We start from the raw sequence: 26,015 nt of genomic DNA on the forward strand, positions 1-26,015 counted from the left end.
TGGCAGTTAAGTTGCAAATCTTTTTCTGCATCTTAAATTTGATGCTCCAAGGTGTAATAACACTATTTTATAGGTAATGAAACTGGACTGTCACTATCATAACACAGTCTCAATTTCCCAGGCTCATATAGTGGTTAGTATTCAGATAATCAAACAAACACTAAGCTAGGCTAACACTACACTGTTTTTCAATTCCAGCTGGACAGTGATCCACTTTCATAATCACCATCATATGCACACAAAAGAAAAGCCTATCAAAAAAACCTCACAGGTATTATCATTTTCAGTTACTGACATTAACAGAAACACACAATGTCACAGACCACCTCACGTCTCTGTCCTATAGAGAACTTCACACAAGTCCCCATGGTCACAATATCCATTCATGACCACTTACAGTTGCTTTCCAACAGTGGCATATAATGTCTTAACACATATAATCTCCAACACATATACTCTCCTTGCCGCTTAAGGAAACAAGGATTCACACTGGCAGAAAGTATCCGATAAGTATAAACAACTCCACACAGGGTCCCAGACACCAGATAGGACTCACAAACTCACCCAGAGCAAGACACACTCATCTGTTCAACTACCAGACCCTTTCCCAGTCTCTTGTACCCAGGTAAGCTCGTGGCCCCGCCCAGGGTCATTCCCACGTTCTTTAGTTGGAATGTTCCCCGTCCCTCCCCCTTCCTCCCCCCTCAACCCCTTCCCCCCCGCCCCCCGCCTAAGTCCCTGGTCAACCCTCATTTCCATCTTTGCCAGCTCTGTACTCCAGAATGCGTTCCTCTTCCTTTGCTGAGAACCTTTTAATTCACCCTCGGCCACACCAAAGATACGTGAAAAGCTACGCGGTCGCCGAAGCCGGGAGCTACTACCTCCAGCAAAGCCCAGATAGGCTTAGGTAATGCGTCTTTCATAAGCGGGGCCGAGTTGCATGCTGGTACATTCCGAAGGTCCCAGTTTCCGGGGATTTGCCTGCTGTGGACTACATTTCCCAGAAGTCTTCACGTACAGAGCTTTTCAGCGCTGGGCGAGTTTGCCTGCGGGGAGCACTTGAAACGGCGAGGCTCCCAGCCGCCTAGGATTTTCCGTCTCTCATTTCCCATAAGCCTCTGGGCCCAAACTGGCCACGGGCTCTGAGTCCTTTTCCGGTGTCTTCTAGGTTCTTGGGCGCTGCGCGGTGAGTTGTCCGCGTCGCAGGAAGTAGTCACCACCGGGTAAGGGCGGCAGAGCTCAGTCGACTTTACCGGAGCGGGATTGGAACCGGCGGTGAGGGGTGTCACGGGGAGGCGCTTGAGGTGGGGTGGCCCGGGTCGCGGATGGGGCGTGTCCTGTGTCCGCGAGCAGCCGAGAATGGTGTGTGACAGGCGGCGAGTCAGGGCTGGCATGTGTCTCGGTGATGACGTGCGTGGCTCTCTTTGTACGTGTGGTTTGCTTTGGCGTGTGCTCTAAGTTCTCTCCAGATTCTTAGGGCCTGCCAAAGTGAAATGACCACAAGAAAAGAAGTCCTGTACTAAGCCCTAGGACGAACGTTTCAAGAAAGAAGGCACAGGTCTAGGGATGAGAATTTTACATCTGAAAGTGTCCTTGTGACAGGCTCCTGGGAAGACGTGATGAGGTCCCAGAGGTAGGATTCCTAGAAGGGGCACCTCTGCTCCTTGGGAGCCAACCTCATGTTTCAGAGTCACTGCACCCGGGCATCTGTTCCCAAGAATTACTGTCAACTCAGAGATAGATCCCAGCCTCCATTTGAATTCTATTTGGTTGTGGGTGGTTGAAGGCAGGTGTGGCCCTAGAGGTTATTTTGGTTCTGTTTTTTCTTTTCTAGTTAAGTCCGCTTGTGCTCCAAGAAATGCTGGCGTCTCATGATTCCCCTTTCCCCCCACTGATGTCGGGTTTCTAAGAAGGACCCCGAGGAGGAAAGAATTTTTACATATTTATAAATCGAGGTTCAGGTGAGTTTGTTGCTTTTTTATTCATACAATTACCTTTGTTTTTAGATCATGAGAATATTTGCTTCCTTGGCCTGAAAGGTCTCGGCTATCCTGGGGTCTTCCTTCTGGTGAATGACCCACCATGCTGATGCATCCCTCTTCCCAGGGGCCACCCCCCCCATTGTCCTTTTCCTCATTTAATTGCCATCTGTTCACGTGGCAAATTTTGCAGGTCCTTCACTGCATTCTCCCTTTCTAGGCATTCTGGTGGTGTAGAAATACACCTCCTGGAGATTAATGTTAGAACTTTCTTTTAGACCATGATCACTTGGGGAGATTAGTATTTAGGTAGTGTGGTGTACAAACTGTATCTTCTCCACAGTCATGATTTTTAAAGCAAGGCAAAGTAGGAGGGGATAGATAGTTTCAGTTATTACATTTCAATGTTGAGAGGCTTTTTGGGGCAGGAATGTGATTGAGCTTTTGATAGGGCTTTGCAGTTTGCACCAACAACGGCAGAGACTGGTGGATAATCTTTAGGTAGAAATCAGTAACATTGCTAAACATTCGATATTTCAGGTACAACTTTGTGTGGGTTGTGAGAGGCAGGACTGTGTTGTGTTTAAAAGTAAGGCTCTGGATCTAGAGCATCTGGATTCATATTCTGGCTCTGTCTGTTCCCAGCTGTGTGAGCTTAGACAAATGGCTGGCTCTCAGTGCCAAGTCCAAAAAATCGGGACAAAATAATACCTATCTTTGTGGGGTTGTAATGATGTGAGATGAGTTAATAGGTGTAAAGCTCCTTAGAACAGTACCTGCCCCATGATACCGGCTTGGTGAATAGTAAGAGTTGCTGTTATGTGGTGATTCTGGATCTTTCTCCATCAACTTTTTCTAGATTGACATATGAAGAGAAATATGAAGGTGATTGTGATGGGTGCTTGCAAGTTTAAAAAAGTGACCAGATGCTCAAATGGCTTAGTACAGAAAATCTTAACCTGAGGTCATCTTATTCCATTTATGAGCTTCCAAGGGACCACAGACCCACTTGAAATTGAGACAGTTTGGTAACTATTTGTAAATTCATTTTTTAAAGTGGGCAAAATGTCTATAATTTCATGAGATTGTCAAGTGTACATGACCCCCAAAAGATACAGCTCCATTGGTTTGGGATAAAGATACAAGAGCTGGGACAGAACTTGTACAAAATTAGTGTCCAGTGATTTAAACAGTTAAGTGAATTGCAGTATATCTTGTGGTGGAATAATATGTACCTAGTAAAAATTAGTGTTCATCAAGAATCAAAAGAAGGAAAAATGTAAATGATGTAATACTAAACAGTAGTTAGAGGTCTGCACAAAAGTACTCAAGAATACTACGAGCTCTATATGAATCCCATTTGAAAAGACAGGGTTTTGAAAGACTTTTTTCAAGGATTATATCCAAAATGTTTTTTTTTTTTAATTATTATTATTTTTTTGAGTTACAGTTGGCATTCAGTATTATATTAGTTTCAGGTGTACAGCATAGTGGTTAGACATTTATATAATTTATGCAGTGATCCCCCAATTAGTCTAGGACGCCGCCCCCCCGCACTACGCATAGTTGTTGCAATATTATTGACTATTCAAATATGTTGAGTATGTTCTACTCAAAATGTTGTTTTAATTGGCCATTCAGTGAAGAGGTGGAGTCACACTTGTCGAGCATCCACTCTGTACCAAATATGTATGTTTTTGTGATGTTACTGTTTACGTGCATGTATTTCCTTTCTCAGACTTTAAAGCTGACTTACATAATTCGTGTTCATTCACGGGAGGATCTTGACAGTGAACGTGACTTATTGTAGTGATGAGCAACAGCCACAGGATGTTCAAGAGCTGGTAGGTGTGATTTGTTTCGGGCCCACTGATTTTCAGTGTTGGGCTGTTTGTTTAGTTTTCTTAATGACTTCAATATACCCCTTCCCTATCACTCAATTTTTTTACATTTGGAAGTATCTTTATAGTTTTGATAATGGAATTAATACAAGTTTGTTGCAAAAAAAAAAATTCAGCAATCCAGGAAGCATACAGAGAAGGAAATGAAAATTATATCCTCCTAATCGTTCTTAATATTTTGGTGTATTTTTATTCAATTTTTTTTCCTGTGAGCCTATGTGTCTGATTTTTGTTTCTGCAGAATAAAATCACAGTAGTTGGTCTTTCCTTCAGGAATTTCCAGCATCCCAGACTTTTATACTTCCCCAATTACATTCATCACGCTTATTTCTTTACCCTAAAATACATATTTGGGGAATATCCTTAGTAAATTTAAAATTCATTTCTTTGAGTTCCTGCTCTTGATGGTTTTCATAACATAAAATCATACTATTTTCATAAAAGATTGAATTTGAAAAAAAAAATCACAGTAATTGGTAATATAATTTAGTTGAAAACTCTCTAGCTTTTAGTTTGAAAGTGAAATCCAATCTAGGCTTGGGTTTTATTTTAATCTTGAGTATGTAGAAAGAAGAGGGACATGCCAGTGATTCCTTTCTTATGTGAAAACCTCAAGTATTTACAACTTTTAGGAATATAGAAATGACATTTAAAAATTGATTACCAGGGTAATAAAGACAGACTTTCAGAATTAGCCTATTTCAAAGGTTATTTCCACAGAAAATAGCAGTAATTTCTAATAAACAGCTGTCTTACGAAAATCTATTTTACAAATAATATATTCAAGAATAGATATTAATACTAGAAAGTAGGATAAGAACATTATTGGTTATAAATATTCAAATAAGCCACCAGTCTGCATGAAACAAGACTGAGCCTCACAAGATTGAGCCTCTGGTTAGTGTTCTCAGCTGGACACTGATTCTGGTTGTCTTTTCTGAGCCAATTTTATGGTGCCTAATTTTGTCTCTTCACTTGTAGCTTCTGGGGGGAGGGAATATTTTCCTTTATGTCTTTTTTTTTTAAAGTTTTATTGGGGAATGTTGGGGAACAGTGTGTTTTTCCAGGGCCCATTAGCTCCCAGTCAAGTCGTTGTACTTCAGTCTAGTTGTGGAGGGCGCAGCTCAGCTCCAAGTCCAGTAGCCGTTTTCAACCTTTAGTTGCAGGGGGTGCAGCCCACCATCCCAGGCAGGAATTAACCAGCAACCTTGTTGTTGAGATTCCGCGCTCTAACCAACTCAGCCATCCAGCTGCCTCTCCGGAAGCTCAGTGGCAGCTTATTGTCTTCAATCTAGTTGTGGAGGGCGCAGCTCACTGGCCCATGTGGGAATCGAACCGGCAACCCTGTTGTTCAGAGCTTGCGCTCTAACCTACTGAGCCATCCGTCTGCCCCTCCTTTATATCTTTTTAAGGACCTGTTTTGCTCATCTTGTTATTTAGGAAGAATAGGGTTTCACAGGGCTGGGCTGTGAAACTTTAGTTAGCGTTATAAGAAAGCAAGCCTGAGAAGCATAGATTTTATTATGAGATAAATGGAAAGAGTGGCATTAACTTTGTTTTATTATAATGGGATATAACAGTAATTTTCTTCATCTTCACTAATAATGGCTAAAGCTTATTTTCAGCAAATATTGTACACCATTCAGTCTTTTTTTTTAATTTCAAATACCAAATTTAGCATTTATATTTACTTTTCTTTCATTAGTTTCAGGTGTACAAAACAATGTAACAGACATTTACACCCCTCACAAAGTGATAAGCCCCCTCCCCCAATCTACTCCTCCTCTGACATCTTATGTAGCTTTTACAATTCCATTGACTCTATTCCCTATGCTGTACTCCACATCATATATATATATGATATATAATTATATACACATATTATATATAATTATATATATTAAATTATATTATAATAATTATATCGTTGTTATTTAGCTTTAGCTTCAGGTGTACAGTGCAGTGGTCAGGCAACCATTCAGTCTTTTATATGGATTTTCTTTATCTTGAGTGCACCAATCTGTGATAGACACTATTTGTAACTCTCTTTTATGGATGAGGAAGCAAAGGTGTGGAGAAATTGGTAACTATCAAGTTCAGATTCACATCCTGAAAATTATGACACCAGAGCCTTTATTTTAATTTCACATACATTTCCCACGTTATATATCCTTTAAAAAAAATCCTGCCTGTCTCACTAAAAAATTGATTATGCCTGTCTTTCTTCGTCAGTTAATGTGATCCAGTATCATAACAAATGAGGGTAGAGTGGGCCATAATTTATTAAACCTTTTGCCTAGTATTATATAGTTTTCAATTCTTGGTTATCATAAATGATTTCTGGTTGACTGTCCTTGTGTATTCACCTTGTGTATTTCTAGCTTACTTAAGGAGACATTTCTCTAAGTGGAATCTTGGGTAAAAATTTACCCCAAATGTAAGACCCTGAGGTAGCAGCACTTGGGAGGTAACACAATGACTAAAAGACATATTTGTTACCTATAAGACAAGGGAGACAAGAGGCCAGACGGGTGGCCCAGGTGGTTGGAGTGCCGTGCTCTGAATGCCAAGGTTGCCTGTTAGATTCCCACATGGGCCAGTGAGCTGCGCCCCCTACAGCGAAGATTGTGAACAACAGCTCTCCCTGGAGCTGGGCTGCCGTGAGCTGCTGAGTGTGGCTGCCCAATTGCTGGACACCGATTGCCTCAGCCAGGGGGAGCGCAAGGCTCATAATACCAGCTTGGGCCAGGGAGCTGTGTCCTACACAACTAGGCTGAGAAACAACAGCTTGAACCTGAGTGCGGGGGAGGAGGTGGAAGAAGGGGGAGAGAGAGAATAAAAAAAGACAAGACAAAATATATATAGGAACAAGTACGTGTAGGACAGCCAGCAACAAAGGCCAGCAGGCGATTCAGGTGACCTGGTTTAGAAACTCATAGGAAGGTGATTGTAGGCAGTACTGTTAGGTCATCACCAACTTTGCGGAGGCAAATGGAATTTATCCTGTGAGTTTTATATACTATAGCTTTTATCCTACTAATATTAGTTATGAAGACTAATAGGCTCAGGTAATTCAGTAATTACCTGGAAGGTATCATTCTAAGAAGAAAGGTTCAGATACAGAATAAACCCATCTGTCAGAAGACATGAAAAGAAGCAGGATCAAAACCTTATCAATATATCCATGACATTTTGGGGGAAATTTCAGCCATGTTTTCTAGGTAGGACAAAAGTAGAAATCATATAGTTAGTGTAATGCATGGCCATTGTTACAACAATTATGTAGAATACCTACACAAAATTATGATTATGATCACAATACAAAATAAACATCATTACATATAGCTATACAACTTTCCACAAATTTTCATCTATTGATGTCTGATTGTCAGTCTTTCTATATTGATATATGCATATAATTTATAAATATAATCATGCTGTACATGCTGTAACCTGTTTTTACTGTTGACAATATATCTTGATTATTTTCCCCAAACTCGCATAGTTTCATAGTGTTCCAGTGTGCGGATGTTCCGAATGCATTCAGAAATCAGATTTTTGGGCACGGGCAATTTGCCTGAGCAATTCTTTTATAGCCTGTTCGCCTGTATGCCTTGATCAGCTTTCTCCAGTCCTGAGCCTATGAAGAATGTTCTAGCTTGGACCATGTGGTCCACTCAGTCCTGACAGGTGGAAATGGAGGGAGGAGGATCTGATCTGGGCAGGACTAAGTAGTCCAATCTCAGCCCCAAATCTGCATCCCCAGATTTGGGCACTGTCAGAAGCCTGCTGCAGTACCTGGGGTTTGGGGTGAGAGTTTAGAGGTCACCAACAGTGTCTGGAGTGTGGAGAAGCAGGACTGGAGATCAAAGCTCATGACCTTGAGTCAGGATGGGACCACTTAAGCACACCTGGCCTAAAGCGTCTTTTTCCTTCCCCAGCTCTGGCTTTTCTGGACTTTGTGCTTCACCAGTAGAGGAACCCCATGGAGCGTTAATTAATTCTTGCAATTCTAGAGCCATGACTAATGTAAGTTGGTGTTTCTCTCTCCTTGAAATGTAGTGATTTTTATGTGAATATTTTCCTTAATTATCCTAAAGCTTTCTACCTAACAGAACCCCACCCCTGAACCTGCTTCTCAGATCCCGTATGCCAGTGAAGGATGGTATCAGATCGCCCAGTGTCCTCCCTATGTCCCTTTTCCAATCAGATTATATTCATTGAACACATTGTTCAACATCTCCTGTGTTCTCAGTCTTCTATCAGGAGCAGTGAAGAAATGGAGTCTTTTGAGCGCAATATTGAACTTCTGTCAAAGAGTAACTCAAAGAAATACAGCTGACAGCACACTTTCATGTGTATGCAAGGAAAACCAATAGTAGATTGATTTCATCTAGCAAAGCACAAACAGGATTTATGTAAAAGGAGGAGGAAAGAGAAGAGAATGAAAGACTGTAGACATCTTGAAAACAACAGCTTTCCGTTGATTGGCAGGCAGCTTGGAAAGAAGCCAGGCAAGGTATTGTGCCCTTAGACATCTGGATGGCCATCCAAGAGAGCAGTTTCATTTGTGCATTCTTTGGAAGACCTTTGGTGTTTCACTGTGACACATCCATGGCAGGCCATGTTGGGTCATGCCCTTTGTTATCACCTCCATCTTCGTTCCTCTAGGACAGCACCACTTCCCTGATCAGAATCTCTTACCCCGGGACAAATTGTGGTGTGATGAGTTAGGCATGAGGGTCTCATTGTACCACACAGGAAAGCTTGGAACTTCGTCACAGACCGGAGTTTTCCAGAGCATTAAGGTGGACTTTGTGATTTCTTGGTCTCAGCCTCAGTTTCTGTGCGATCGCATGCTTTGTGAGGCTTTGAGGATTAGAGTGGGGAGAGAGTGGTTCTTTCCAGGGATTCCCTAATTGATGAACACCAGTGTCAACGTCCATTTCTTCATTGACCAGGATGTGTAGGTCTTGGGTGACATTTGTATCCTATATCAATATCCTCCAACTTGGGAACAAGAAAGGTGTGAAGCAAGGGGTGGTTGATGGTACCAAGTAAGTAGATGATCCAGATTTTTAAGTACTAGATGATAACGGAGCCCGAGAATTAAGAAAATCGACAGAAGTTTTGTTCAATCTATATGTATACATATAATAGTTATTAACGTCGTGTATCCAAATGATGAACTGAATTGTAGCTAATAAAACATTTTATATATTCATCACAAGAAAAAATGCTTATGATGTAACTTAACAGAATGATTTACTTGCGTTTTAACGATAATCCTTAATTTAATGGAAATCATTTTTCTGAAATAGAGATTTTATAGTGCATTTGGAAAGAAAATGTTTTCATGGGTTTTTTTCGTATTCCTTAAAGGGAAAAAAGATGGTGTAGCAGTTCACATTTATAAAGAATTTAGGAGGCAGGCACATATATGTATACACACCCATAAACACCCCTTTACACACACACACACACACACACACACTCACACAATTTTTATTTAATAAAAGAGGAACTGGGACTATTTTACATATTACCAGACAGGTCTGGGTTGCTGAGTTATCTCACAGTATCCAGGAAGTTCTTTCTGCTATAACAGGATTCTTCTAGAACATGTAGACATTCTGCTTTAGTAATACTAATGTCGTTTTCCAAACTACTGTGTATCACAGGCTTCCAGCCTACTTGTTACATTTTCCTCTTCTTGCAGTTGATCCTTCACAACCTTCTTTTTACATCTTGGAAATATTTTCTTACGTTTTTAAATTTCACAAGTAATGCGTGGGTTTTTGGTTTTAGGGGTCGGTGACTTTCAGGGATGTGGCCATTGACTTCTCTCAGGAGGAGTGGGAGTGCCTGGACCCAGCTCAGAGGGCCTTGTACATGGATGTGATGTTGGAGAACTATAGTAACTTGGTCTCACTGGGTAAGGTCACCTGCCTGAAATCATTTAGAATCTCCTCTCTGCAATCAGCTTTCTCCACTGGGAATTACAGGGCTGCCTTTGAAGAAACCAGGTGAATTTCTTCTCCCTGTTCTCAAAGGAACGTTTTGATATTTGTTGGGTTAGAAATGGCTTCCTTTATTTAGCACTTTGATCTTCCCATCCCTCAGTGAGCTTCCTCTGCCCCTTCCTGCAATGTCCTCTCTTCTTTAATGACCAAGGAGCTGGATTTGTATTATGGTGTATTTATTTCTTAAGCATTGTCAGAGAAACCAGGTTTCATACTCTGTTTAACGTCAACATTTCTATAGATGATCTGTGTCCTTGCTACTCACAGTGTGGTTCTGTTGTTGGAGGAACCGTTAGAAGGCCTGAGCTGAGTTAGTGAAGGAGAGAGTATCGAGAATTAGTGAGGGAGACAGGCGGGGCCCCAATGGCAGCCAGTTTTTTTGGTTTGGGGGAAGAATCTGGATTGCTTTCTCAGTGATTAGAAGCCAAGGTTTGGTTTACGTGGGGTTTTAACTTTTTTATTGTTAAGTATGACACAAATACCTAACATCAGCTTCTCCTGGGACTTGTTAGAAATGCAGCTTGTCAGGCCCTAGCCCTGACCAGCAGAATAGAATCGGTATTTACACAGGATCCCCAGGTGATTTGTATGCACATTAAACAAGCACCGCTCTTAGTTTTTTCTGACCCACATGCAGGGAGTATAGCTATTAGATTGGTGCAAAAGTAATTGCTATTTAAAAGGTTAAAAATAGTTAACAAAAACCGCAGTTACTTTTGCACCAACCTAATAGAAACAGGGTCCTGATATACTCTGGCTTTCAAAAGAGCCTCTCCCTTTATATAGAGGTGGACTGAATGAACAGAACTCGTTTCAGACTAAGCAAAGGCATTTCTTTACTTACAACAACTTTGAAGTTGGAAGTTACAATCTCAGCTAAAGCCTAAAAATGTCTCATGAAACTTCTTGTTTTCCTCTTAGCAAAATGTGGGGACAGAGCCAGGAGTGCAGTTTCCAGGCTCTCGCCCTCACGTGGAAAGGTGCTGGCTCAGGTAGTAAATGGCCATCAACTGTGACTGGATGGCCATCAACTGTGATTGGATGGCCGTCTTTTGTGGCTAGTTGGCCGTCAGCTGTAACCAGTGAGCCATTGGCCACTAATATAACTGCTGTGGTTACGCTAGCAGAAAATGGGGGGCTAGCAAGAAGATGGTGGCTGAGCCTGCAAGCAGTGCAGTGAGGGTTGCGAACAGTGTGGCTCCTGTTTCCTGTGTCTCCAACCCAGCCGCCAGTGAGACTATAGTGGTATGACTCCCCTATCTATGGCTCCGTAGGTGATCCTTTTTGGCCTCGCCATATCCTGCGTTCTTATGTGGGGAGCGGGACAGGAGACCCTGCAGGCCGCCCCGAATGACACAAAATTACGACAGTAACAATAATAACAGTTAACACTGTGCTTACTAAAACCAGGAACTGTTCTCAGCAGAGCAAATACGTGAACTTATTTGACTCTCACGACATCCTCATGAGGTAGATACTATTACTATTTTTATTTGAGGCTCGTACAGTTCAAGTGACTTCCCAAGATCACACAGCTGGTGGGAGGTGGTGGCACCCATTGAACGTAGGAAGTCTGGCTCCAGAATCTGTGTTTTCAACCAGTGTGCTCTATTTGCTTTAACGAGATGAAACCTGAATGAGTCTAAAACACGATCTATTTCCTAGGTGATATCATGCTCTTTATTCCCATCATCCTTCTCCTCTCTGAAGTCTTTATCAGTATTATTTTACCTTTACTTTATTGCAAATTAACTAAATGTTTTGAGCTTACAATTATTTTAAAAATTGTCTACACCATTTGGCATTTCTTTTTTTGCAAGCAGACACTTCATTTCTAAGTCAGATGGGATGACACTGGAGCAAGGAGAGGAGCCCTGGATGGTTGTGTGGGGAGGGCCGAGAAATTGGAACCCAGGAAGTTGAAGGCGACAGGGAACCAACACTGCAGGGAACAACCTCACAGGTCACAGAGGAGGAGAAGGAGGAACAGCTGTTCGGAAAGCTCCCTAGGAGGGACCAAGGCCTGTGGAGTGAAGGCCTGACACCTGGGAGGAAATTGAGGTCTCACTTTGGGCCACCTTACGAACTTCATCGTGATCTCATTTCCCACTCTTCTTGGTTTTCTTCTCATGTTTCCCTCACATTTCAGTGAGGAAGGTGTTCTTTTTTGTTTCCAGTGCATCCATTGACTTATACGTTGGATTAGGCTGCTTTCCCACTCTTTTGCATTTTTCTCTCTCTGTGAATAAATATACGCATTCATTCATAAATTCTGCAAATATTTTGAGTGCCTACTCCCAGCCAGGCATTGTACTGGGCATTGTCAATACAGTCATGGCCGAGATTAATAACTTGCCCATTCTCATGCAGTTTGTGTGGTCAGGGAGAAACATAAAATAAGTAAATAAATCAATAGATAAATAATATCTTGTAATGAAACATGTTGTTCAGGAAATGTAAACAGCATAAGAGAATGGAAAACAATGGGACTTGATAGGGCTAATTCAGATAAGATGGTCAGGGGAAGCTATCTCGAATAGACACATGAAGCCTGGGATCAATTTATATGAGTATCTGGAGAGGAGTGTGAGTTGCAGTGAACAGCAGGTGCAAAGGACCTGTGGTCGGAAAGGAACTATGTTGGAGGAAGTGTAAAAAGGCCAGGGCAGAGTTAGTAAAGGAACATGTACTAAGAAATTAGGTCAGCAGATAGGATAGGCAAGGACAGGATAATATACAGCTTTGTTGTTTTAGGAATTTGGATTGTTTAGTCTCTTTCAGTCTGAAATAGCTCATATGTCTCTCCTTGACTTGCATTCCGTGCTGCTTTTGAAGATTAGAGGTCAGTTGTTTTGTACAGTGTTCTTCAGTGTGGGTTTGTCTGCTCTTTCCTCATGCTTTGATTTAGATTATGCATCTTTGGTGGAAATACCAGAGTTGATGGTGCGTTCTTGCATTCTGTCAGGTAGTGCAAATGATTTGTCATTACTGCTGACTCTTCCTTTGAGCCATTGATTAGGGTAGCATCTGCTGGCTCCCTCCCTGTAAAGTTAATCGTTTTTCCTTTCTTGAGTATTTTGTGAGGAGGAACTTTGAGGCTACTAAATATCATATTCCTCTTCAAACTTTGTTTATTCATATATTGCATTTCTAGTCAGTGAGTTGTAATCTGTTCTTCCCATTATTTATTTTGAAGCTCAGAATATTTGAGCTTGTCCCAGGTTTGACCACTGGGAACTCTGTCGTATGGCATTTGTGTCCTTTGGCACGTCTCCATCACTGTTTAAATGCTTTTTTATTTTCTTATACAACAACACGTTCCAGGCTCATCTTGTACTTTCCCTGTTCTAGCTTTAAAGCCAGCCATTTCTTCAAGGTGCCCTGGTTCTTTTTAGTCGAGAGTGGTTTTTAGAAGCCAAGATCTAGGTAGTAGGTTTGCTCATTGCTCCTGAGGGATGGTTGCTCCCAGCCCCTCTTAGTGGACAGAACTAGGGTATACTTACGCGCGCACACACACACACACACACACACACACATTTATAGCTATACGAGGTCAGACAATTAAATTCGTGAACTTGTTGCAGTGATGTTGCTAACCTTTTTTGATATCAGATGAATTATTCATTATGAATTTGTACCAACTGGACAAACAGTTAACCAAGTTTACTATTTGGAAGTGCTGAAAAGGCTGCGTCAAAAAGTTAGACGAAAATGACCTGAACTTTTCGCCAACAATTCATGGCTCTTGCATCACGACAATGCACCAGCTCACACGGCACTGTCTGTGAGGGAGTTTTTAGCTAGTAAACAAATAACTGTATTGGAACACCCTCCCTACTCACCTTATCTGGCCCCCAGTGACTTCTTTCTTTATCCGAAGCTAAAGGAAATATTGAAAGGAAGACATTTTGATGACATTCAGGACATCCAGGGTAATATGACAATAGCTGTGACGGCCATTCCAGAAAAATAGTTCCAAAATTGCTTTGAAGGGTGGACTAGGAGCTGGCGTCGGTGCATAGCTTCCCAAGGGGAGTACTTTAAAGGTGACTGTAGTGATATTTAGCAATGAGGCATGGAGCACTTTTTCTAGGATGAGTTCGCGAACTTAATTGTCCGACCTCGTATGTCGGTAACCTTGTGTCCACAGATATCTCCCAATTCCAACTCACCACTACAGGTTTCGTTTCAGCTTATTCATTTTCCATATTTCTGACTCCCTTCTTTGGTAGTAAAAAACCTGGCTTCCACCATCCGTAATCTATTACTTGATTGAACTCTCTGTATGTAACTAACCTTCCATTATCACCACCACCTTGATCATGCTATTGCCCGTCTCATCCCACTTGGGCTGTGCAAATGCATGCTAGGTCACGTACGCACAGACACTTGGCTTTCCCCTGCTTGCATTCTGACTCCCCACATGCAACAACCCTTTTCTACTGTAACCCCCTTCACGCTGGTTGACTTTCAACTACTCTGCTCTGCGCTTCATTTGATTAAATCTTGATCCTTGAGTGTTCATTTAGAAACTATTCTGTGTGATAATATGGGAAGTATTCATTAAGCTCTTCTGTTATATACCAAAGTGTGATGGTTGCCTTGAGGAAAACCACTTGTGAAGTTTGAATTATGAGTTAAACTAGGTGCTTTTTTCATGGAACACCATTTTTTTTTCTTGAAAGAATGACTGATAGACAAACTATGGTTATCCAGACTTAAAGTTCCTCCTCACAAAATACTCATTAAAGGAAATGTTTTTTTCTGATTAGATAGGGGGTAATACTAACATCTGATGATGTAGTATCAATATTAACATTGATATTATATAATGAAACATGTCAACATCTCAAAATCTGTATAACTCAATGAACCACTATTTTTCAAATGACCAGTGCCTGATGTCACAAAATTATGCACAGATAAAAGAGCCTCCAAAGTGCAATGGATTTTTTTCTTTTTTGCAATTTGCTAGCTCTTCCAGTGTTTCAGAGTGGTAAGGGGGTTTCAGTGATCTTAGATGAATGGGACAAAAGGTGGATTTATATTGAACAAATGTCTAGATTGAATTAGACTATTGGTGTAGTTTTTCATTGGTGGTAAATGTCAGGCAGTTTTCCGTCCAGGTGATCTAGTAGTTCATAGGGGTAGAGGGATGTAAATGTCCTTGAAGTTGGCTAGGAGTAAGATCGTGTTTTGCTGGTTACACTATCTCATATTGGTTATTTCTTATGGCGCAAGAGAGGCAGTAAGCGAGAAGGATTCCGATCAGCTGGAAGTAAGCAACGCAAAAGGAAATTCCGGCAACAACTCCCATTTCTGATTCTATAATGGTCATCACCTTTACAAAACAACCTTCATTGTTTACTTTACCTGCATCTCTCTGAGGAAAACCATCTACAAGTTTATAGCAGCTTTCTGGAAATTCTTTGTCTGAGTAATAATTAGTATCTTTCCAGTCTCTAAAATTGGTGACACCACAACAATGCAGCATATGTTGAATCTTGTCTACTGCATGGCTTCTGTAATTTCCTGTAGCGTTATACTGCTTTACAGCCTTCTCATAATTATTCTTAAAGCTGTTCTTAATCTCATGTCTGAAAACCAACCCTATGATGGCAGCGACCAGTTCAACCAAAAAAAATGAGAGTCAGAAACATTGCATACAGTTTTAGCATCCATGCAGAAGCTCGGCAGGTAGCAAAACAGCCGAAGGTTCCCAAACGAATGATAACAGTGCCAGTGCCAATGAGTATGAAGGGGATATTGGTGGCCTTCCCATTTAAAAGGGAAAAATAATTCTCTAGGCTCACATTGCCAATTCTCCAGGCCCAAATGCCAACGGCCAGAACATGAAAGTGTAGATAAGGAGGATACTCTTGAAATAAGTAATGACTGGTTTAGTCTGCATTCTCCGAGACGGGGCCGCACGGGGTCATCAGAACAGCTAAAGTGCAATGGATTTTAACATAACATAGTATGAAAAGTTCATAGGTATGGTTGCATATTGCACTTTGCAGCTAACCTTTGAGAAACTACTGCTTCTCAAGTTTCACTGGAGTATCAAAGAATAACATCCCCAATTATGTGAATAGGCTCATAAAATATTTTACCATTTTACAATTACATATCTGTGGGAAGCTGGGTTTCCTTCAACTACTTCAACCAAAATAGCATTGCCACTGAGTGAACGCAGAGACAGAGACCCTGTTTCCCTGAAAATAAGACCTAGCTGGGCAATCAGCTCTAATTCGTCTTTTGGAGCAAAAATTTATACCCGACCCGGTATTACATCGTATCGTATCGTATCGTATCGTATCGTATCGTATCGTATCGTATCGTATCGTATCGTATCGTATCATATCGTATCATACCCGGTCTTATATTACATAAAACCTGGTCTTATATTATAGTAAAATAAGACTGGGTCTTATATTAATTTTTGCTCCAAAAGACACATTAGAGCTGATTGTCCGGCTATGTCTTATTTTTGGGGAAATGCGGTAGTCGTTAAAAGTTCAGCTGGAACCACACCTGGGCACAGAAGGGCTTGGTTGATGGAAGGGCACATTTTGGTTTAAGAGACCATCTACATAGGAAGATGAGGGACTTGTTAAAGTGATCCAGACAATTGTCAGATCAGAACATTAAGATCACAAGAGCTTAAAAATCAAAGCTGAATTTGATAAGGAGAGACTGGATGCTTAGAAGTTCAGTAAGTTTACTAATCCAATTCACTTATAGGTATTATTTTCAATTTGTCTTTTATTTTTACTATAGAGGTCATTTTTCTGGTAGAGGAAATAAAATGTGTGGTTTTCTTGTTTTCTTTCAGATTTGGAGTCAACATATGAGACCAAAAATACATGTTCAGGAAAGAACATTTTTGAAATAAAATTTTCCCAGTGGGAGATAAAGGAAAGAAATAAGACCCTTGGCCTTGAGGCATCCATTTTTAAGAATAATCAGAAGTGCAAAAGCAAATTCAAGGGACTACAGGGACATCAGGAGGAATACTTCGGTCAAATGATAATCAGCTATGGAAAAATGCCCACTTACAGAAAAAGTAAATCTCTTACTGCACAGCAAAGAATTCGTACTCCAGAGAAACCCTGTGTTTGTAAGGAATGTGGGAAGGCTTGTAGTCATGGTTCAAAACTTGTTCAACATGAGAGAACTCATACAGCTGAAAAACATTTTGAATGTAAAGAATGTGGGAAGGACTTTTTTAGTGCCTATAAACTCACTGTGCACCAGAGATTTCATACTGGTGAGAAACCCTACAAATGTAAGGAATGTGGGAAGGCCTTTAGTTGGGGATCAAGTCTTGTTAAACATGAGAGAATCCATACTGGTGAGAAACCCTACGAATGTAAAGAATGTGGGAAGGCCTTTAGTCGTGGCTATCACCTTACTCAGCATCAGAAAATTCATATTGGTGTGAAATCCTATGAATGTAAGGAATGTGGGAAGGCCTTTTTTTGGGGCTCAAGCCTTGCTAAACATGAGATAATTCATTCAGGTGAGAAACCTTATAAATGTAAAGAATGTGGGAAGGCCTTCAGTCGTGGCTATCAACTTACTCAGCATCAGAAAATCCATACTGGTAAGAAACCTTATGAATGTAAAGTATGCGGAAAGGCTTTTTGTTGGGGCTATCAACTTACTCGACATCACATATTTCATACTGGCAAGAAACCTTACGAATGTAAGGAATGTGGGAGGACATTTAATTGTGGCTCGAGTCTTATTCAACATGAAAGAATTCATACTGGTGAGAAACCCTATGAATGTAAAGAATGTGGAAAGGCTTTTAGTCGTGGCTATCACCTTACTCAACATCAGAAAATCCATACCGGTGAGAAACCTTTTGAATGTAAGGAATGTGGGAAAGCCTTCAGTTGGGGTTCAAGCCTTGTTAAACACGAGAGAGTCCATACTGGTGAGAAATCCTACGAATGTAAAAAATGTGGCAAAACCTTTGGCAGTGGTTATCAACTTACTCGACATCAGATATTTCATAATGGAGAGAAACCCTATGAATGTAAGGAATGTGGGAAAGCCTTTAATTGTGGCTCAAGTCTTGTTCAACATGAGAGAATTCATACTGGTGAGAAACCCTATGAATGTAAAGAATGTGGAAAGGCTTTTAGTCGTGGCTATCACCTTACTCAACATCAGAAAATCCATACTGGTGAGAAACCTTTTAAATGTAAGGAATGTGGGAAGGCCTTCAGTTGGTGTTCAAGCCTTGTTAAACATGAGAGAGCCCATACTGGTGAGAAATCCTATGAATGTAAAGAATGTGGGAAGGCTTTTAGTCGTGGCTATCACCTTACTCAACATCAGAAAATCCATACCGGTGAGAAACCTTTTGAATGTAAGGAATGTGGGAAAGCCTTCAGTTGGGGTTCAAGCCTTGTTAAACATGAGAGAGCCCATACTGGTGAGAAATCCTATGAATGTAAAGAATGTGGGAAGACCTTTAGAAGTGGCTATCAACTTTGTGTTCATCAGAGATTTCATACTGATGAGAAACCTTATCAATGTGAGGAATTTGGGAAGTCTTTTACTCATGGCTCAAGTCTTGTTCAACGTGAGAGAACTCATAGTAATGATAAACCCTATGACTATAAGGAATGTGGGGAAGCCTTTATATGGCCGTCTTACTCAAATGAGTCAGTTGATACTGGTGAGACCTTATGATTGAAGAGATGTCAAAGAACATTTTTCTGTGTGTGTATGGACGACTTACAACAAGAAGAGAAATCTTACTCTTGAGAAACCTTATGAATGTAGGGAATGTGCAAAAGCCTTACCTGTGTATGGACAGTTTACTTGATACCAGAGAATTCATACTAGTGAGAAATACTTTGAATATAAGGAATATGAAAAGGCCTTTAGATTTCTTCACGATCTTATTGAATGTCAATTTACACTGATGTAAAACCATTTCAACGAAAGGAATATCTTTATTCATGGCACAAAGTCTGATAAACATTGGAAAATTTATACTCATTAGAAATATTTTAAGGAATGTGGAAAGACTTATAGATGAGGTGAACGTCTTAGGGTACATAATAGGATTCCTCCAAATGAGAAACCCTTTGGATTAGAATGTAGGACCGCCTTTAGACAAGTGCTGTTCAAATTTGTCTAGAGACTAGTGCCAGCTGACAAAATTGTTACCTGTCCATCATGAGATAAATGCACAAAATGAGAGTGAATGTTTGGAAACTTTTACAGCAATTTGATATGATACTGCCATGGCATCGTTACATTTTACAAAAGTATCAATCAGTCCATGAATGATTGGAAATTAAATACAAAAGTTTGCCCTTTTTCAGAAATAATTTGAGAGACATCTACACTTTTAAAGACATGAGACAAGTTGTGATATGATTTAATTAGAATAAGAAACCCCTCACTTGTCACCTCTCTGATTAGAATAGCAGAGTATTCATACTATAGGATTTGGCAAATGTGGGAATCACAACTTCCTTAAGCCCATAAAAGCATAAATTTATACGAAGGTTGTTCATTTAGCAAATGTATAGAAGACTTCCAACACTTCAGTCTGTTAAATTTCAGCAAATTCATCCTAGAGTGTAACTGTTAATATAACAGGTAGAAAGCCACTTATCCATAGCCAAACCATACTTGTCCTCACATTCCACCTCCTTACTACCTGTGGAATGTTGGGCAAAATGCCTATCCCCAGTGGGCGTCATCACTAAAATGCTGGTGATGGTAACTAATAGTGCTGTTGTAGAGATCGAATGGATTTAGTGTGCATCAGGTCCTTTGAAGAGCATCTGGTATGAAGCTTATGCTCAATAGATATTAGCTGTTGTTCTTACCCTCCTCATTCGTATTACTAGTGAATTCTCCGGAGAGGAACACACATTGGTATAATGAATTTAAGAAAGCTTTTCATAACCACTTATTCATTTGAATTTCAGATAGTTCATTCTGGATGAGATTTAGGAAAACAAAGAACTTGAGAGGATTTTTATTCAGAATTTAGCCCTTAAGCTGCATGAAAAATTAAGGCTGAAAAGAAAAGTGGATTTAGCAAGTGTTAAGATGTTGGGAATATACCTCTTGAAGAACCGGGGAGAGGTGTGAAGCAATTCTCCTGTGATAAATTCCAAGAGACAGGTAGGCAATAATTAAAATTCTCTGTTCACATTTCAAGATAAATTAGAAATTTAAAAGAGAACTGTTCAAAAAGAAAATTGTCCATTTGGGAATTCTTTCCCAAAATTTTATTACGACAATTTTCAGACATTCAGAAAAGTTTAAAGGATAGTATAATGAATATACTCTGTCTAGAATCAATAATTGTTAATATTTGGCTGTATTTGCTTTCATTCTGAACTTGTATATGTGTATATATACTCATGTACCATTTGACTTACGATGTACAAATCATGGTAGTTCTTTCGTGAACACATTAGCATGTACCTTTTAAAAATAAGAACACTCTGATTCTTTAATACAATGGTCACACAAGAAAATTATCATTAATTCTGTAATATTCTTTTATATTCATTTCTATTTCCCAATGCTCCCAAGACTTTATGCTATTGCTATTTATTTTCTAACCAGCATCTTCTCTATGTTCATGCATTGCATTTGGTTGTCATGTCTCTAGATATCAGTCTTGAACAGACTTTTTTTGGGGGGTCACTAAGCACGTGAAGTAAATTTATTAATCATTGGGGAAATGCAAATCAAAAGCACAGTGAGGTACCACTTTACACCCACTAGTATGGATATATACAGGATTTTTGGGTTAGTTTCAGGTGTACTAAACAACATAATGATTAGACATTTATACCCCTTACAAGGTGATAACCGCCGCCCCCTCCCGCCCCCCCGCCAAGTCTACTTTGAACAGACTTTTTGAAGAGCTCAGGAAAGCTGTTCTGTAGAATGCCATACATTCTAGGTTTGTTCCCCCATGGTGAAATTTAATTTGTGCCTCTATCCTTCATATCTCGTATAAAATCCAGTTAGAGCTAGAGGCTTAAACAGCTTTGGCCAGAAAACTTCATACCGTGTTTCCCCCAAAATAAGACCTAGCCGGACAGTCAGCTCTAATGCGTCTTTTGGAGCAAAAATTAATATAAGACCCGGTCTCATTTTGCTATAAGACCGGGTCTCATATTAATTTTTGCTCCAAAAGACGCATTAGAGCTGACTGTCCGGCTAGGTCTTATTTTCAGGGAAACACAGTAGGTGCTGACATGTTCTTGATGTTGGCAACACATCACAAGCACATAATAGCTATTTTCCCACTATCACCAGTGCTACATTTGATCACTTGATTAAGATGGTGACTGTTAGACCTCCCCATTATAGAGATTCATTACACAACTAGAAGGATTGGTGAACTTTGGTCAACTACTTTTGGAAATGTGTAAACATGTATATGTATATGTTCTGAATTGAAGAGAAAATTGAAACAATTATAGATTCTTCAGAAAAAAATGATAATGAAATGATTGTGTATTGGAACTTGTAGGAGGTAGCTGAAGCTCTACTCAGTGGCAAACTAATACCCCTACGAAGGGCCAGAGCTGTGCCTCATTTTCCCCAGTGTCTACATGGTCCATGTCATACTGAACTAAGGAACTAGAAACATAACAGACCCCAAATCAAGATACAGAAGCAATTAGTACAACTAAAATTTGATATTATGATTAAGAATTTAAGGGGGGCTGGTTAGCTCAGTTGGGTAGAGTGTGATGCTGATAACACCAAGGTTGCCGGTTCAATCCCCTCATGGGCCACTGTGAGCTGCCCCCTCCTTAAAAAGTAAAATAAATAGAATAGAATAGAATGGAATAGAATAGAATTTAAAGCAGTAGCCTTCATTCAGTATTTTTCTGTGAAAAATCCATTTACCTCAATGAGACTTTGATAAATCTGAACAAGGAAAAAAATCAAGGAAGAAAGAGGGCAACATTATAGAATAATGGATAAGGAGATATTATAGATATGGAGGGGATTTTTAAAATTTAAGGTAATACAATGTATTTAACCCCATTTAAATAAACAAAGGAAAAGTTTGAAAAATTTGGTCCAGGATCTCCCTTTTAGAAATAACACTTGGAAATCGTTAGCCCCTTAGGCAAAAATTTCAAGGTGAAAATAATTACTGTTTTACTAGCTCATCTTACCTGGATAACACAAATCTAGTAACAAAACTGAATGGAGGTAGCTTCTAACAAGCAAAAGCTACATGGATTAAGTGTAAAAATTCTAATGAAAACGTCAGCAAACAATCCAAATATAAGTTGTAAGAATTGTGCAATAGAAACAATCTGTATGAAATACCCAGATCCAAATTCTTCTGGTTTAAATATAAGTAGAAACTAACTGACAATAAACTGAGTCAGCACAAATTTAATTAATTTGCATATTTTATCTTAGATTTATATGGTTTTTAGAGTAGGAAACCACACATACATGAAATGATTTAATCTATTCTAACAAGAAAGACTTAATATTTGGAAATCAACGCATCTTAAAATTGATGGCTTCTCATGATCACTTTGAACCAGGTGGCTGTCAAGACTTAGTGCTAGCATCAAAGCATATGAGTTATAGTGAAATAAGAGTGTTTATATACTCACAGCTAGAATTCAACCCTGTAAAAATTATTCATCTCCACAAATGTCAGTTCCATCGAAACTTCTGCATTGGCAAAAATGTCTATGGTTCATTTTGGTCATTTTAATCTGCACGTCACCCTATGTCCATTTTGTGCAGATAGGCCATCCACGATATCACTGTTCAGTTACTCATCTAGTGATTGACAGCATTGTTCCACACAAGTGCAATTTTAATAATCAAAGGTACCACAAAGCAGAATACTTGGAGGGTTTTAGTAGAATAAAGCGTTGCTAATCAGTCTTTCACTCCCAGATACCATATTTTCATGTTAACTAGCATTTCTGAAATTATGTCTCGAAAATCACCAGTGCTTAATAGTACTTGAAAAACGAGGGGGATATCTGTTTAAAGAAGCAGCATCTACTAAATTCCCCCTTGCGGCATAACCTAGTACCTTATCAGCTTGTCAAAAGACTAAAGAGTATTCTAGTGAAGAAAATTGTGCAACTTTGTTTAAACTGGTGCATCTCAAACTTTGCCATCTTAGAGATGTGAGACTGCACTGGGCAATGCTGCCATAACTAAAAGAGACTTAGAGCTGGAAATATGAGTCATCAAGTCTGCTTGTTAGCGCCGATGAAATGGCAGTTAGTTTCGTGCTCTCAAATGATTGCCTTCTAATGTCTTCTCTTATTTGTGAGTAAAAATCTTTATTGTATCTAAGTTGGAGTGGGCCCTGAGTTTTTATCAAATGACGTATCATCTCTTCCTGCAATTGTAGAGTATTTAATTTGTTAACTGTGATCATTTATACTGACTGATGGACTTCTTTCCATTCCTGGATACACCCAGGTTAGTCACTGATGTATTACTTTTTGATGCACTGCTTGATTTTATTTGCTGTTATTTAAACTTTTTACATCTGAGTGAGATTGTATAATAGTTTTCCTTTTAAACATTATTTTTTTCAAATTTTTTTTTTAAAGAACTATTTTTTTTTTTTAATTGGGGAAGAGGAACAGGACTTTATTGGGGAACAGTGTGTACTTCCAGGGCTTTTTTTTTTTTTAAGTCAAGTTGTTGTCCTTTCAATCCTAGTTGTGGAGGGTGCCGTTCAGCTTCCAGTTGTTGTCCTTTCAGTCTTAGTTGTGGAGGGCGCAGCTCAGCTCCAGGTCCAGTTGCCGTTTCTAGTTGCAGGGGGCACAGCCCACCATCCCTTGCGGGACTCGAGGAATCAAACTGGCAACCTTGTGGTTGAGAGCCCATGCTCCAACCAACTAAGCCATCCGGGAGGAAGCTCAGCTCAAGGTGCCTTGTTCAATCTTAGTTGCGGGGGGCGGAGCGCACCATCCCTTGCGGGAATAGAGGAATTGAACTGGCAACTTTGTGGTTGAGAGCCCACTGGCCCATGTGGGAATCGAACCAGCAGCCTTCGGAGTTAGGAGCATGGAGCTCTAACCTCCTGAGCCACTGGGCCGGCCCCTTAAACATTTTTTTAATGCAATTACCCATTCTTTAAAATTGTACGACTGTATTGCGTTGTTTTATTTTGAATTAGATATCCTTAATCACTTCTAGTTTCATCTGTTGGTTTTGTCTGTGAATTTCTAGTTTGGACACAACAAATTCACTGAGTGCCCAGCACAATTCCTTTAAGGAGCCTTCGTAGCCATGTAGCACCAGCCAAGATCCACATAAAAGGAGTCACAGCCCCTCGCCGAAATCCTTCATTACATTTTGTTAGGAAGTCAGAGCTCCTTATGGGACTGTTATGATCATACTTGTACATGTCTTATAGAGCATACAAGTGTACATTTTTTTTCTGTGTATACTGAACGTGGAATTGGCTTGGGTTTCGTCATGGATATGCCTGTGTTAAACATTTGTAAGTTTAATTCTTCTAAATAGATTCACAAACAAATATTCCAACTGGCACTCCCTCCAGCAGTGTATGAGTGTGCTGCTTTCTCCAAATCCTTCACAATACTTAGCATCAGTTAGAAAACTTTTTTTTGCTACTCTAATCAGTATATATTGGTATCTGATTGTGATGATTTTGGTTTCTATTTCCATTTTTCTGATTGTTTATTGGCTATTTTGATATTCTTACAATCTCTCTCCACTCCTTGCTCCTGATATTGGATGCATTAGGTATGTCTAGCTTCACAGCTTGGATAATATTTAAAATCTGGGCTGTAAATGTGTGTGTGTGTGTGTGTGTGTGTGTGTTCATTCCCCACCAGACAGTGAGCTGGTTAATGGCTGGGAGGGAATCAGCTTTATCTCTGCATCTCCAGCTCTTAGTATGAACCGTGACCCTTAGTTTTTTGATACAGATAGGATACACTCAGCAGAAATTAAAATAAAACTAACTGAAGCAATGAGAAAATAGTATATTGCGTCATATAATGGGCTTTCAGAGGGAAAGCCCAATCCAGAGATTTTTGATTTATCAGCAAATGAAATATTCAGAGACTCAGATTCTCTTCCATTTTCCAGTCTGCATTCCCCAAGGTTGGCTGGTACCATGATGGCTGACAGATTTCTAGACATTCTATAGAGACACGACAACATGAGAGATCATTTTCTGTGACTTTTAAGAGTAAGGAAACATTTCCCATTAGCCAGTGGTCTGCTAGGTTACAATATGTCTGCTCTTAACTTACTTGCTAAAATGGGTTATAGATAATTTCTGAAATAATCACTCGTATTCCTTTAGTTACAGACTCATAGGTTTTATTTAAATAAGAAATCTAGCAGATTCATAAATTTCATTAACTTGTGTATGGACAAAGAACCCGTGATCCTTTATTTTAACAAAAATTTGCAAATATGTGTACAATTCATAAAATAGATGACAACTTAAATGTATATATTATTAAAACCACAAAACATAATTACAGACTGTTGAGAGGTTAATGTTTACTTCAAAAAGACATAGTAAAAGTTCTGAAGTATTGAAGTCTGTATTATTAGTGAGAACATTTCCTAAAAGTTTTTTTATCATCTGATTTTTTTGTAGCTATGGGGGAGAGGAGGAATATTATTGGTCTAACCTTGTAAAGTTCTTTTTTCCCCAAGTCAGAGGAGCATATTCCTTTTAAGTACCCTTTTACTTACAGTGAATTTTGGGGTGCCCATTCATTCACATAGCAGACAGGACCTGTTTGTGCCTCACTGTTCTATGTCTGTTCTGTTTCACAGCTTATGAAACTGAAAGCAAGCAGAGATTGTGTATTCTTCCTACATTCCTGCTTGGGATGTTATTAAAAGAGTTCCCAATCTGCTTTAGGGGCTCATTTTATAAAAACTTGGAGGACATGTCTTAAACAAGAATCATCCTTAATTCCTGTAGCTCTGTAGGTTAACATATGGGTCAACACATTCACCCTGCAAACAGAGAGGGCTGTGCAGGGGCAGAAACAAAGCCAAGAGCTCTGTGTTGAGCTGAGGTTTCAGCCTCAACTGGAAGCCTCTTCCAGAGGGAA

At 39.7% G+C, this 26,015-nt stretch overlaps 2 protein-coding genes and 1 pseudogene across 2 annotated transcripts in view; 1 reads left to right on the plus strand and 2 right to left on the minus strand.

Annotated features, from left to right (window-relative positions):
* The first annotated feature begins 769 nt into the window (after window positions 1-769).
* The window catches only part of ZNF283 (zinc finger protein 283), a 32,228-nt gene continuing 6,982 nt past the window's right edge, over window positions 770-26,015 (plus strand). The window contains exons 1-6 of the mRNA XM_033129362.1: window positions 770-1,275; window positions 1,835-1,961; window positions 3,718-3,823; window positions 7,822-7,909; window positions 9,689-9,815; window positions 16,739-20,064. Coding sequence (XP_032985253.1) covers window positions 3,792-3,823; window positions 7,822-7,909; window positions 9,689-9,815; window positions 16,739-18,609 — 2,118 coding nt within the window. The 5' untranslated portion in view covers window positions 770-1,275; window positions 1,835-1,961; window positions 3,718-3,791 and the 3' untranslated portion in view covers window positions 18,610-20,064. The remainder of the gene's footprint in view (window positions 1,276-1,834; window positions 1,962-3,717; window positions 3,824-7,821; window positions 7,910-9,688; window positions 9,816-16,738; window positions 20,065-26,015) is intronic.
* Window positions 11,782-26,015, minus strand: part of ZNF404 (zinc finger protein 404) — a 40,702-nt gene continuing 26,468 nt past the window's right edge. Inside the window, exon 5 of the transcript XR_004425201.1 lies at window positions 11,782-12,142. The gene's annotated coding sequence lies outside the window, so the exon portion shown is untranslated. The remainder of the gene's footprint in view (window positions 12,143-26,015) is intronic.
* LOC117035522 (tetraspanin-6-like) lies at window positions 15,107-15,670 on the minus strand (annotated as a pseudogene).

Source organism: Rhinolophus ferrumequinum, chromosome 15 (genome assembly GCF_004115265.2).
Source record: "Rhinolophus ferrumequinum isolate MPI-CBG mRhiFer1 chromosome 15, mRhiFer1_v1.p, whole genome shotgun sequence".
NCBI lineage: Eukaryota > Metazoa > Chordata > Mammalia > Chiroptera > Rhinolophidae > Rhinolophus > Rhinolophus ferrumequinum.